The 13901-nt window shown below is 34.1% G+C and overlaps 1 protein-coding gene and 1 long non-coding RNA gene across 3 annotated transcripts; one reads left to right on the top strand and one right to left on the bottom strand.

Annotated features, from left to right (window-relative positions):
* Positions 1–4898: 4898 nt before the first annotated feature.
* LOC133311287 (uncharacterized) lies at positions 4899–5643 on the top strand. Of its 2 annotated transcripts, none has more exons than XR_009751544.1 (3): positions 4899–4972; positions 5126–5259; positions 5350–5643. It is a non-coding gene; the product is annotated as an uncharacterized LOC133311287 (long non-coding RNA). The 2 variants fall into 2 exon arrangements; XR_009751545.1 differs by lacking the exon at positions 4899–4972 and adding an exon at positions 5007–5035.
* A 272-nt stretch (positions 5644–5915) lies between these two features.
* Positions 5916–12778, bottom strand: LOC133311274 (phosphatidylserine decarboxylase proenzyme 1, mitochondrial). The gene is made up of 12 exons (XM_061512296.1): positions 12640–12778; positions 12246–12334; positions 11601–11654; positions 11382–11447; positions 10812–10872; positions 10540–10649; positions 10205–10455; positions 9333–9439; positions 8161–8228; positions 7362–7439; positions 6525–6647; positions 5916–6243 (listed from the first exon to the last, which is right to left on the bottom strand). Exons 1-12 carry the CDS (start codon positions 12776–12778, stop codon positions 6082–6084), a joined length of 1308 nt encoding a protein of 435 aa, XP_061368280.1. The 3' UTR covers positions 5916–6081.
* Positions 12779–13901: the final 1123 nt, after the last annotated feature.

The following is a 13901-nucleotide window of genomic DNA, read 5'->3' as shown; positions in this document are numbered from 1 at the left end:
TGTGCGTATTTTCTATTTTCTTTATTAGAAATGATCAATCTGATAGTTGGGAATAGTTTGAGGGTTAGAACTCTAGATAGGAATATTGGGGTTTTTGATCTTGAAAGGGGGTAGGACAACAATTGGTATGCATGCTAGGAATAGATGTGTATTTAATTGCGGATGCTTAAATTATTGCGTTCATTGCTTAATACCATGAGGAACATTGCAAGGAATTGGGGTTCCAATTGGGGATTAAAGGGTTAACCTTGCAAGGAATTGAGGGTTAACTAATAAATATTTTTAGATAATAATTTATCCAAGTAATTATATGAATAAATATTGTGAATCAATCCAAAGTAAGAAGTGGAGATCATAAGGTGAGTGCGCTCTAGCTACAATAGTTTTCTCATATTTTTAAAATCAATTCTCATTGTTACTATTTTATTTCTCTTAAATAAAAATATAAAAAAACAAGTCTTTATTTTTATTTCATATTGTTACTCAAATTCAATTCACAATTTTCCAAACAACAAACCGAGTTTTCCAACTTAAGGGGACTGGTTATTGTAGTACTTGGTTTACAATCCCTGTGGAGACGATACTTTACTTACTCATTATATTACTTGTGCGATCGGTATACTTGCCGGAGAGCATCAGTGTTCATAGCTTGCTTCCATTTAGGATCTTCCAATGCTTCCTGCACACTATTAGGAATTTGTACAGTAGATAATTGATCAATTATTAAAGCATATGATTTAGATAACCTATGGGATGACACATAATTGCTAATGGGATATTTCCCTTTCACTTTCAGATTTGGTTCATAAGTGGTCTTTGGAATGCCTTTGTTTGCCCTCTCTGATCGTCTAATATGTGTAATATCCGAAGGTAAAGGATCTATATTCTGGACAGAAATGACTTCAATAGCAGGTGGGATTGGATGATCTGTATTTTGGGCATGAGTGGTTTCAGTGGCAGGAGATTCAGAATGTGTTTCAGATGTTTCCAAGGAAGGGGTCTTAGGTATGTGGGATATATTTGGTGTCTCATGTAAAGGAGGATTAGTATCTGTAGAAGAAGGGATAGGAATAGAAGTAGAAGACTAGAATTCTTCTTCTCGAGTATTAGGTATCTCCCCCTGAGAAGAAGAAGAGGAAACTCCCCCTGAATAGTAACCTTCGGATTCATGAAAAGAGACTTCAAGTGTGACATACATGTTGTGGGTTTTAGGATCAAAACAGCGGTAGCCCTTTCGGGAGTCAGAGTAGCCCAAAAATATACATTTCTTAGCACAAGGATCGAGTTTGGTGCGTAAAACTTTTGGAATATGGACAAATGCAGTGCAACAAAAAACTTTAGGTTCCAAATTCATAACATGAGGAATTGAAAAAACGGTTTCAAGTTTCTGTTGAGGAGTTAGGAACTTCAAAGAACTAGATGGGGTTCGATTGAGAACATAAGCTGCAGAAAGAACAGCTTCTCCCCAATAGTGAGAGGGTACATTCATGTCAAATAAAAAAGCTCGAGTGACTTCTAATAATTGCCTGTTTTTTCTCTCAGCCAAACCATTTTGCTGAGGTGTATATGCACAAGAGGTTTGATGTTTGATCCCTTTAGAGTTTAAAAAATCAGAAAATGCTTTATTTTTATATTCAAGTCCATTGTCAGATTGCAAAATTTGGATAGAAGTTTTAAATTGAGTGGCAATCATATTATGAAAAATTTGAAATACAGAAAACACCTCATTTTTGTTTTTCAGTAAAGAGATCCACATCATTCTAGTGCATTCATCAATAAAAGAAACATAATAAAAGGCATTCGAAAAAGAAGACACACGAGCTGGTCCCCATACATCAGAATGAATAACTTGAAAGGGAATTTCACTTTTATTTGAACTAGGATAAAAAGGCATACGATGGGTTTTAGCCATTTCACAAGTAGAACAATGAAATTCAGAAGGATTACAATTCGAAAATAAATGAGAAAATAATTTATTCAGATACGGAAAAGAAGGGTGTCCTAATCTCCTATGCCAAAGCCATAGTGTAGGATATTTATTTTTAGAATTATGAACAACAGTTGCCCTATACTTTATGTCTGATGCACTATGAGGGGCTTCAAAAAAATAGAGGTTGTTCTTTCTAACACAATAGCCAAGAATCATTTTTGTTTGGAGGTTCTGAAACACACAAAACGTTGGATAAAACAATACTTCACAATGAAGTTCTGAATTCAATTTGATGACAGACACTAGATTATACTCAAGGGAGGGGACAACAAGTACAGAGTGCAGGGTAATAATAGGTGATAAAACAAAAATTCCTTGACCCGTAATTGAAGCAACATTACCATTTGCAGTAGTAACAGAAGATTTATCACAAGGCAAAAAATCAGTCAAAACAGAGGCATCATGAATCATATGATTTGATGCACCAGTATCAATTATCCAAGACAAATTTCTAGAGTAAGTAGAGAGAGCAAGAGAATTACCTAAGACTTTTTCATAGATAGCATTTGTCTGAGGAGAGGAAGAAAAGTCACCATCGGAAGAGAGGAGAGCTGTAGAAACAGCCTTGCGACGAGGACGTTTGGTGAAATCCCACCAATCGAGATACCCAATTAATTCATAACACTGGTTCTTTGAATGACCCGAATCCCCACAGTGAGTACATTGGAAGGTTTTTCCTGAGGGTGCCTCCTTGCGCGGTTCTTTGAAATTCCTCCATGATGCTCGGTGAGCACCGATCACATTCTCATAACCAACGGAAAGCAAATTTTGCTCTCCAATGGTCAGTTCAACATCTAGATTTGCAACTTTCTTCATTGCATCCACCATCTCTTCATATCGATCGGCCTGCTTGGCGACATAGACGAAGTTCTCACGCTCCTTAGAGGAACCCATAGCCGATTAGATCTCCTCGAGATTAGGGTGTGTGTTATTTGAGAAAGAAAAAAAGAAAAGAAAACGGAAGCAAATACGGATACGGGTTAATAAATTCAAAGAAGATAAAAGAAAAAAAAACTGATAGGGGTAGACAACAAATTCACGCAGGAGATGAGCAAAATTTGTGTGGTTGGAAAGGACAAAAAGACACGGTTATAAGCTCAACTAGTCCTTTTCGTCCTCAAGTACGGTTCAGAAAAAAAATAAATATAATTCACTAACATAGGTAAGGATTATGACTTCCGAGGATTAGAAAAGAATTCATCTGATACCATGTTAAAATTCTAATCCTGGAAATATACATCTCTTTTTATTTATTATTCTCCTCTTTAACTGAGGTATTTATACAAGTATCAATAACAGTACTAACTTAAAAATAGATAACAAATTCTATAAATCTAAACAACTAAACAAATCAATCCTATCCAATTTACAACAATATTTCAACAAACTAAATTCTATCAACAAATTAAATCCTATCTTCAACAGTTTTAACCCATAGGTCTTTCCTGAAATAAGGTGGGGGTGTGGTGCACATCCAATACACTCCGATGCTCAAGTCAGTTTCAATGTTCAAGCAGATTTATTCATGTCAAAGAAGATCATTTTCCTTGTGTTTAGCCTGCTTGTATTTATAGTAGGGGGTGTCCAGCTTTGGGGGATATTCCTGCAAGTTGATATCCTTGCAAGTTGATACAACTGGTGGGACAAGAAAGTTTTTTAATTGGTTTCCATAAGAGGTATGAGATAAGGTTTGCAAAGAAATTTGCTTGTTGAGATGCAGGGGTTATCTTGCTAAGATGTATAATAGCATTTTTGAGTTTGAGAGATTTGTTTGAGAAGGCTTCAAGTGGGCTTTTCTTCATATTGAAGGGTTATCACAAGTGTGCTTTTTATATTTATTCCAAATCAGTTGTATAATAGAATTGCGCAACACTACTCTTGTTGAAGGAAAAATCTTTTTGAAGATGTTTTTTCATAGTAAAAAGATTAAGCTTTTGATATATTTGACTATTTACAATTAGCCCAATATAGATGTCAAAAGAATTTTAATACCGAAGAATGTCCAAAGACTAAAAAATATACATTTTAAAAGATAAGAGACTGAAATTAACAATCAAATTTTTTTCTCTTTTACCTTTTAACATGGTATAAGTAGAAACCTTTATCCTCCATGAATGGATTCAGCTCTCCATATAGTGTTTTACCACGTAGATTATGTTTATTTGATTTTATTTTTACATTTGTGTGGCTTGTATTTGGTTTTGTCATTATTTAACTTTATTTTTGGTCTCCCCTTAAAGGGGAGCATTTATATCGATTGTGGTTTGATTTGCGAAATATTTTAATTATAATGGCTCTATCGGTTTTTATGCTATATGCAACACTCAACACTGTTGTTTAGGCTGATGTCCATCTCAGCTCTTTCATTGCTGATGTCCATTCTAACACTATCTTTTTATCATCTCTTTAGACTAATTGTCATTCCAGTTGATTTGCTATGCTATCTTTTCCTCTGTCTTTTTTCTTAAAAAAAAAAACCCTAAATCATATATTGTTATTAAAATTAGGAGGGATCCAAATTCATGACCAAATGTTATTTGCGTAAATTGACGTTCGCAAATGTTTTATAAACTGAATAAATTATCTGAATCAAACTTATGCTTTTACAGGAAGCATTTCTAACACTATTATCAATATTACGCCAAGTTTTAAAAATTATATTTGAACAGATATCTTTTTCTTTGAAACTTTAACTGGCATAATTTATTTTTATAAAGTTTTAAACTTTTAATTGGTGTTATTTATTTCATCAACTATCAAATTTTATTACCAATTTTAATGACATTATAGAAAAAAATAAATTGCACACACAGATAATTACCGTAATATTTTTTTTTTTAATTAAAGTACACACGTAGAATAAATTTATTTATTTATTTTAATTTTTTTTATGACTTTGCAAAAAGGTAATGGATCTCAACGCCACGTTTCCTTTCCGTTTCTGTTTCGTACTCTCACATCGACAGTCGATAGAGAATGCCTGTAAGTCCCTATTCGTGGTCTGGTCTCGATCTGGTTCCAAAGAAGATCAAATAATGATAAAATGTTCTTAGGGTTTTCAATTCACCACCACGCATTTTGATTTTGATTTTGATTTGAGCATTGCATGATCAATTTTTGGGTTTGATGATGCAGATTAGGACGTTCATAGAGGTGGGCCCACCAAGCCCACTCAGATACTTAGTCGGAGCTGCCATTATGATGATTGGAGTCGTATTTCCCGTCGGTTACATGATGCTCCGAAACAAGCGCGTGCCTTCCAAACAGACGTAGGTTTTCCCTTTCTCTTTCTTTCTTTCTTTCTTTCTTTCAGGTTTCGTGTTTCGCCTTAAAAATCACTTGTTGTGTTGCTATTCCAGGAACAAGGTTTTGATATAGACACGTGATGATGAAATGAAGGGCTCGGATTTTGTGGATTTAGATGGATTAGAAAGTTTTGTTTAATCTATATAGACATATCAACAATTAGTTCAATTGTCGATGCCAATCCCAATTCTCTTTAGTGGTTTGTTGATTATGAACTCACTATACATGGGGCTTTCACTCCATTTTTACTCCTAAATTTCAATATTGTGCATATCTTACTTATAGTACTCGCGGAAATAAGTGTCCATGCAAACATTGTTTTCTTCTAACATAATGATGGTACTGTTTGGATTGGATATTTTGGGTTATTGTATAGATATGAGCATGGTACGGGTTATGAGCATGGCACGGGTCATTTTTTAAATTGCAATTTTATTTATACTCAAAGGGTTATTGTAGAATCCCAAACCTCAAAAAAGTCCCAATTTCGTCACACATTATTGTCTGAAATCTGCGTTGAAATTTGTTTTTGTAACACAACTTTGTGCTGGAATTAATTACTCGAGGATCTACACAAAAGCTCGATGCTTTCTAGATGCAGCAATAATACAGAGCAACATCGTCAAAATATCCATATACCATTAAATATCAATTGCTAATCATAGTTTCGGGTATGAGGTGCTAAAGATTTTCCAAGCAGAATGTGGAAAATACTTTTTTAAACTCAACAGCCTGAGACAGCGTATATTCACAAATATAATGAAACCGCAGACAAAATCAACTTGTCACGAACTATGCCACCTCCCTAGAGCCTCACCAACACGAATTCTATCCCCAGAACTGACGCAGAACTCGAACTCTTGTGATGAATTGCCCTCGTTGAGCAGTTTTGAAACTGGAGCTTGGAAAACAAGAACAACTGTTGATCCCATGTTGAAAGCACCTATCTGGGGATTAAAAAATAGTGAATTACATTATACCAAATCTATTTATTTGATAGCTCGGAAGTAGTTGAAGTACGATGAACAAAAAGGAACGGAAATTCAACAGCACCTTTACAATCTCTGTACTTATTTGAAATCAAAGAAAACAACTTATACGTTTTTCCAAGTATCTATTCAATTATAAATCTCTTTGGTAGTTATATAAATATTGTAGTTTCTGTTTACTTCAATTTGTAATAGTGAATCCAGCAAGTTCTAAAAGTCAATTAAATCACACTTCTAACCTCATCCCCTTTATTGAGAACTCTACCAACACCTTCACATTCGTAAACCCGTTCTTCAGGAGGTTCTGAATGTAGAAACTTCTTCCTTGGCTTGTTGGTCCGAAGTTCGGGTTCAATGGAAAGCTGCCATGTCAGAGTAACTAAAGTCATTAATGAAAAAGCCAGTGAATGACATGATATTAGCAACTGTAAATACAAATAAGTCATCCCCGCCAATGGGTTATATGTAAAAATTGGGTCTGCTGGCTTTTATTTTTGGTATCATTATCTTTAAAAAGGAAACTTAATATTGATCCATGCAAGCGAATATAGACAGGGATATATGCATGTTTATTGTATAGCATGTTCAGTGAACTTATTGGGAAAGAAAAGTAGGTGTTAAAGAATAGTATAAATCATTAAAAAGGCCCTCATCCAACAGTTTAAGCTTTTAGGTTGAATTAGTTCTTTATATGATACTAAGCCTCGATGTCACGGGTTCGATTCTCACCGCCTCTCATTTAATTAATAATTAATTAAGTCTTGTAGAGTTTCTTAGCACAGGATAGGTGGATTTGTGCATTGTTCACCTTTCAAGCCCAGTGAGCTCTCGTGTGAAAGGACATGTTAAAGAATAGTACAAACCATTAAAAAGGCCCTCACCTAACAACTTAAGCTTTTGGATTGAATTGGTTGTTTCCAGTATGATTTGCTAAACTAGAAACTATTTTAGTCTTTTCCCAACGTTGCTAACCCTTTCCAATATATCCCAGACAATGGGCTTACGGGAAGTTGCTCATGTTTTTACTAAGGACGTTAGATTACTATTATTACATCCTTAAGGAACTATGGACAAACCTCAATTGACCCAATATTTGTGGCTCCAATTGCAGCAAGTGCCATAAATCCTTCCTGCCATAGACCTTCAAGAATAACCTGAACAAATTATAGTCAATAGACAGTGGGTGATCATAAATTGAAGAGTGAAACACTTTAACCAGTGTCATGAATAAAAATCAAATCACTTGAGAATTGGAAAAGTAAATAAGTTGAACTGTTAATCCTGTTATTAAGTTGTGAATGATTAACCATTTTACGACAGGATTCACCAGATGGTTGATGGGTTCTTCTTCACAAATAAGTTCATCCACTGGTATTTCATAGTAATTGTCCCCAAAATAAAGACAAGACAAGGGCGAAAGACAAAATTAGGGAAATTCCCAGAGTTTATATGGAGGGCTGAGTACACCTAGATGGGATGCCACTCATACCTACAACTACATCATAATACAACTAAAGCTCATAATAATGTGATTATTTCCATAAAAAGATATTCAAATGAGAAAAATAGGGAAATTCAGAGAAAGAGTTCCTAGTACTTAGACAACAAGTGGAACAGCTTCTCCTTTGTTTTCATCAAATAGATTCTTTTTTTAAAAAGCAGAAGTTTTCTATGTAAAGTTATAGATCAGCCACTCTGATATAACTCAAGCAATTACAGTGGAGCGGAATTAAGATATAAGTCTTAAGTTCAATTTCTATTTAAGTCGCAAAAATAAATAAATAGATAAATAGAAACATGAGGCCTTGAAAGGAAAGCTAATACAAGATAGGCGCAATACGCTGACATTGCTCATGGCAATCAGATATAAATTACCCTCTCGTTCTCAATATAGAGGTTTCTAATTGTTCTTGTAGCACGTTCATTCATGGGACAAAGCCTGCCTGGAAAATAAGCAATAAATCAAACAGAAAATACAATGCAATAAAACTAATTACTAATTAATTGGTGTGCTACAAGATAATCAACACATGCAAAACTTGAAAATCTACAGTTCTACTTCATTATTTTCTCCTACTGGTTCCAGTGATTATTTTCGTAATATACATAATGAAGAGGTAGTTTTGATTTGCAGAGCTTAATCAAAAACTTGTCCACCCTCAATCTAAAAAACCGCAACTGTACCCATCAGTAATCAAACATAAAAGGTTCCCTGAATTTAAAAAAAAAAAGAAAAAAGAAAAACAATTTGAAAGAAATAAGTCACATGAGCAAGTTATGATGAAGCGTTTCATTGTTTCCTTGCAGGGTACATTCCTAATGATCACTGGTAGAATTTATTTGGTAGTTTACAATAAACAGAAGAGTTCATGACTATGTGAGTAATTAGTTTTTCTTCAACTCAAGGACTAACAAAGATAGGCAGTATCATATATGATGAACTATCATGGAAACGAATTTTCACCCCCACAATCCTTCTGGAAATTGCTTACCAAGGTGTTGTTTATATTGAATCTGTTTGGAAATTAAAGCCCGTAGGAGCCCATCGCAAAAAACTATCCTATTGGGTGGGAAAGCCTCGTGGCTTAAGTACCACATTGAACCTATTTGCTCAATGCATGACATAACATTGCACACCCTTTCAAAAGTCACGCTTGCTATGGCCACTTTTGGCATCGACACAGGGTGGCATTCACAGTGACCCTTATGTTGCAAGTATCCCTTGATTGCTCCTTCCTAGGTCACTCCTTTCCAAGTCGCCCCCTTTGAGCCAGCCAACTCTTGGTGGAAGCACCAATTGCAATGACTCAAGCCCAAAAGGAGAACCCATCCCAAAAAACTTGCCTATTGAGTGGGAGAATCTCAGGGCTCAGGTACCATATTGAGCCTCTATCTTTGGATCAATATGGGATATAACAGTTTCTATTTGCTCATAGCAATAAATCCCAGGGGTTAAGTGATTTAGACACAAACCAAGTCAAAACAGATTAACACGAGGTTTTACTCTCAATTTGTTAGACTGTCAAGGTTTGCATGAGAAGGTTTACCAGAAAAATGCCTGCGTACAAGAATGTTCCAGTCAGCTGGGGAATGTATCCGGTGGTAATCTCCAGGCTTTAAGTAAACCACACAATAAAAAAGGCCTCTCTTTGGACTGCAATGGAAAATTTCAATGATGTATGGACTGTAATGCATTACATTCAGTTTCTGTAATAATAAAATACATAGCAGATACATTGGTTTTGGTGGGCCAGAGATCAGCAAAAAACAATCATACGCATTTGAGGTGAAAAGGTTACATTTTTGGTAATAGACATAATAAATACCAATATGAAATGTATGCATCTGAACTATGCAACTACTTGGCGTGTTGAGATATAACATTTGCATGTTATGTAGTTCAATCTACTCTTAAGTTTGCTTTATGATTGTAAAATAATAATGAGAAACATACATAAAAGAAGCAAGACTCATTTCTTGAAAAGATGACAAAAAAATTGTTATTTTTAATTAAAAGAGAAAAGGGTTTTTTTCATTATAAAGGTTTTATGGCACCCTCAGTCCCCTTATCCCATTTAGTCAAATAGTTCAGATTTCAATTACAACTAGACACCAAGCTTGCCAAATCACGAGTTTCTATTATTTGAAGCCATCGTAGGATGGAAGCTGGAACAAGTTTAAACCTACCTGTAAATACTCAAACGATATTTACAAAATCAATTATCATATGCGTTGTGATAAAAAATTAACAGCAGATACATGATGAAGATTTATGAGTTAATTTAAGTAGGTTAGAAGATAAATATATCTATCAGTGATTTTCTTCAATAAACAGATCTTATTTAAATGCAAATGCTTACAACCAGATGAAGTAAGACATTGGCAGCAGAAGGCAATTATAAATACAACATCAAATTACCATGATGAAGTTGGGTCCCAAACTTTTGGAGAAGATAATGAAACTCTCCACCATGATTTCTTGCACTTCTCAGTAGTTTTTATTGATTCACTATGCTCCTCTTGCACATGATCATCAGCTGTTGTTGGAAGGAAAGGGCTTGCACCAAGAAGGGAAAAAACAGAATATGAAAACCCTTTCACTTGTTCAATCATTGCCCCTGCTCCCTTCAACTCCCCAAATCTTAAAACTGTACCATCCACAGGACTAACCTGCGGAAAATAACAGGTTATGTATCAACTGAAAATGGTATAAACGAAGATGTTTGAGATTTCCAAATAGCTGTTACCAGTTACCAGACATTGTGGATCAGCATCGATAGGCCTGGAACCTTCTTTCAGAGTGCGAACAAAAAAATCCCTTAAAGAGGCATACTTGTCTAGAGGTAAAGCAGCTTCTTCTAAATCTGAGATGTCAGTAGGAATTAGGAATTAGGATCATATTTACACAAATTCTAGATCATTGTTTATCTTGAACAAATTCAGCCAGTTTAAGACATGATGGCTATAGGAGCATATTATAATGAAAAGAAGAAAATGTTATCATAAAAACGGAAAAACTTTCATACTTGAATGGAATGCCCGAGCCCAAGCTCTATAGACATATGGCCTTAACCACACTGGAATTTCCTGAAATTTTTTCATGAATAGGTAAAATCATACATATAATATAACATGCAAAACACACAAAACTGCAGACAATGGGGACCATAAATCATTTTCAAATTTTATAGAGTCAGGCTTGATTTGATAAAACGAGAGAGAGAAATATTATAGTAAAAATATACTTAAAAAGTCTTCAAAAATATGTTGCATCTTTTAATCTTCTTGTACTTTCTTTTTTTGATTAGTAGCCCGGCTCAGCTTGTCCTCCTTTATTATACACTTTCCTTCCTTTCCTTCTAATATTTTTTTTTTCACATATTAAAAAGTCAAAAATATGGTTTGTTTGATTAAAAAGTCAATTGTTTATTTCTTCATCAAGTTCTTATACTTACATTACTCGGAATATTGTTTCTCTGTATTCTTACGGCCAGTAGCAATAGAAGAGTAACAATTTGCAAATAAACATTAAAATTACAGCTCAAAAAGTATAAATAAAAAAACAAGGATATTCAAAGATTGAGTTGATTTCTTACCATGCGTGTCAAGTATCCCCAACATCTAGAAATTGAACGTAGAGGCAGTAATCTCAAAAATGTAGCCTAGTGATGACAAGGCCATAGCACGTCTCAGAACTAAAACTGTCCAAGTGTAATGATACACACACACACACAAACAAACAAACAACAATTCAACTGTTCTTCCCCCCCTCCTTTAAGGGAGAGGGAATAATAGGGGTAAATGAAAAATTATACCTTTACATCAGGTTGGAACTCCAACTCAATTCCTTTCTCCCGCATCTCTTCAGTCTGCCACAAGGATAAACAAATTTATTTTATAGTTTGTAAACTACAAATCATACAAGGATTCAATTGACAAACAGATAACAAAAACACTAAATTCAATAAAATAAGCAAAGCACATGAAAAAATTCTAGTATCATGGCTGGAAACACAGCTTAATGTGTGGCATAAACAGAAGGCCTCACATAGGACCGGTAGAAATCTCTACCAGGAATAAAGATTCAACTTCTCATATGTCTTGACTATTAAAGAACAATTTTTATTTTTCATTATTTTCTCTGCTCTTGTAGTGTTCCCAAACAACAATAGACGTATAAGAAAAAGGAGTAGTCAACATGACTGGCCTAATGCTAATGATCAATCACTCAGCAATTATACTTTACTACTTGATAAACCAGTAAATAAACATGGAGTAGCATGTGAGGCTTGGTTAAGCAGGAAAAGGGGGAGCTGCAATTCTATCTGAGCCACTACAGGTAAGAGGGAAAAAAATAAAGTGACCAATGATGTTGCTAAAAGAATCAGAGGCGCAACCAAAAAAGTTACCCTTGCCAGCTAGACTAACTCAGTATGCATTATGAGTTATCAAAAGTGTACCTTCTTGTCATCATACAGTCGTCGGGCATGAAGAACACCAAGCATAAGTATGGTAGCTACGGTTGCCCCAGGTACAAGAAAAGAATCCCCTGCACACAGTCATAGCAATAAGCTCAAAGCTTCTGAACATGAATGAAATGTAACATAAAATATGAAAATCACAAGATATTTAGTACTCTGAAAATCTACTACAATTTCTAGATTTGCTTCCTCGTGAAGATTATGGCTATCACAACACAAAATTCTCTTAAAAAAAATCACTCATGTAGCTTATCATAGTTCAGCAATCAACGAAGCATTTAACAAAACGGTTTTGTGAGAGTTTTTATTTCCTCTAGCTTGGTTTGGCAAGAAGACACATGAGACTGCAGTTGTGAGTGGAGAAGTAACTGACCTTGAGAATTTCCACTTCCCCCATTGATAGAAGGGCGAGCTTGAGGTTTTTGAAACCTTTTGGTGAAGGAGCGAATCTGGTTAAGGGAACGTGTATGGTGAGGGAGTATAGGGAATCTGTGAGAAACCCTGTATTTCATTTTTGGAGGCGCGGCGTAGAGTAAATGTAAATGTTTTCAGAATGAAGAGGACAGCGATGTTTCTCTCTAATGTCTACACTAACACAAGACTTTTTAAGAAACTGGTACCTCGTAATCTCGTATCCCTAAACACCCTTTTGGGATAAAATTATTAAATAAATAATTATTTGAACAAAAAAAATTATACTTACAACTTTTTTTTTTCTTACGACCTCTTACAATCATATATCATAATCGTTGATTTCCGTCAATCAATGATTGTTATTTATTATAAATTAATAATTAATTAATGAGTTTAATTTGCAAAAATCATAACCGTTAATTGGCAAAAATCAACGGTTATAATATATGGTTGTAAAAAAAAAAAGTTGTAACTATAATCTCTCACTTCTTTTCTTTCTTTCAATTATTAAATAACTTTTTTAAAATTCCAATTTTAAAAAATAAATCGAGGGACACTTAAAAAAAAAGGCTCTTAAAAAATGATTTATTTAATAAATTTATTTTAAAAAGAATCAAGTTAAGCAAAAAATAAAATCAATTATTTAATCCAACTCATGTTCTCAAATTAATTCATGCTAAGTTGATTAGATCGTTGAGTCAAATTAATCAATTTATATACATTAAGATATTAAGACCTGTTAATTTATTCATTTTTTTAAGGTTCTTAATTTTTAAGAAAAAGGTGATTCGAAATTTGTGCATAAATGAAACACAAAATGTTTATTCAAACTATTTAGCCCAAAGTAATTTTTTATTGAATCTCACTTATTTAATGGATACGAAGAGAAGTAAATAAACAGTTCATGTAAAAATTTTGTATAAAATTTTTTAAGAATGGGAGGAGACAGACTGAGTCAATGAAGACAAAGCCCAGAAAACTTATAGGAGATAAGCCATCAAATCGGAGTGAAAACGATGATGTTGAACGGTGGTGATGGAGTAAATTGCAGACTTCATGGAAAATATTTTAAATTAAATTAATTAGTAATACACTTTTATTCATTTTAAAAGATAATATCACTTTCAAAAAGAATCTTATCAGTAATTTTTTTTGTTTGGGTAAAAAAAATAACTTTTATCAAGTAATTTTATTTATATGATTAGAGTTGGGGGTGGTGGT

The sequence above is a fragment of the Gastrolobium bilobum genome, unplaced genomic scaffold (assembly GCF_033153095.1).
Source record: "Gastrolobium bilobum isolate Gb01-03AN ecotype WA unplaced genomic scaffold, APGP_CSIRO_Gbil_v1 utg3539, whole genome shotgun sequence".
Lineage (NCBI taxonomy): Eukaryota > Viridiplantae > Streptophyta > Magnoliopsida > Fabales > Fabaceae > Gastrolobium > Gastrolobium bilobum.
This window is presented reverse-complemented; position numbering and strand designations above follow the sequence as displayed.

What these genes read in the sequence shown, in the direction of transcription:
- LOC133311274 (XM_061512296.1), bottom strand. Translation starts at nt 12,778, where the DNA reads ATGAAATACAGGGTTTCTCACAGATTCCCTATACTCCCTCACCATACA. An exon ending in AGTTCCAACCTGATGTAAAG is followed by an intron (nt 11,448 to 11,600) that starts GTATAATTTTTC and finishes TGTCATCACTAG; the next exon opens with GCTACATTTTTGAGATTACT. An exon ending in GGCTCGGGCATTCCATTCAA is followed by an intron (nt 10,650 to 10,811) that starts GTATGAAAGTTT and finishes CTGACATCTCAG; the next exon opens with ATTTAGAAGAAGCTGCTTTA.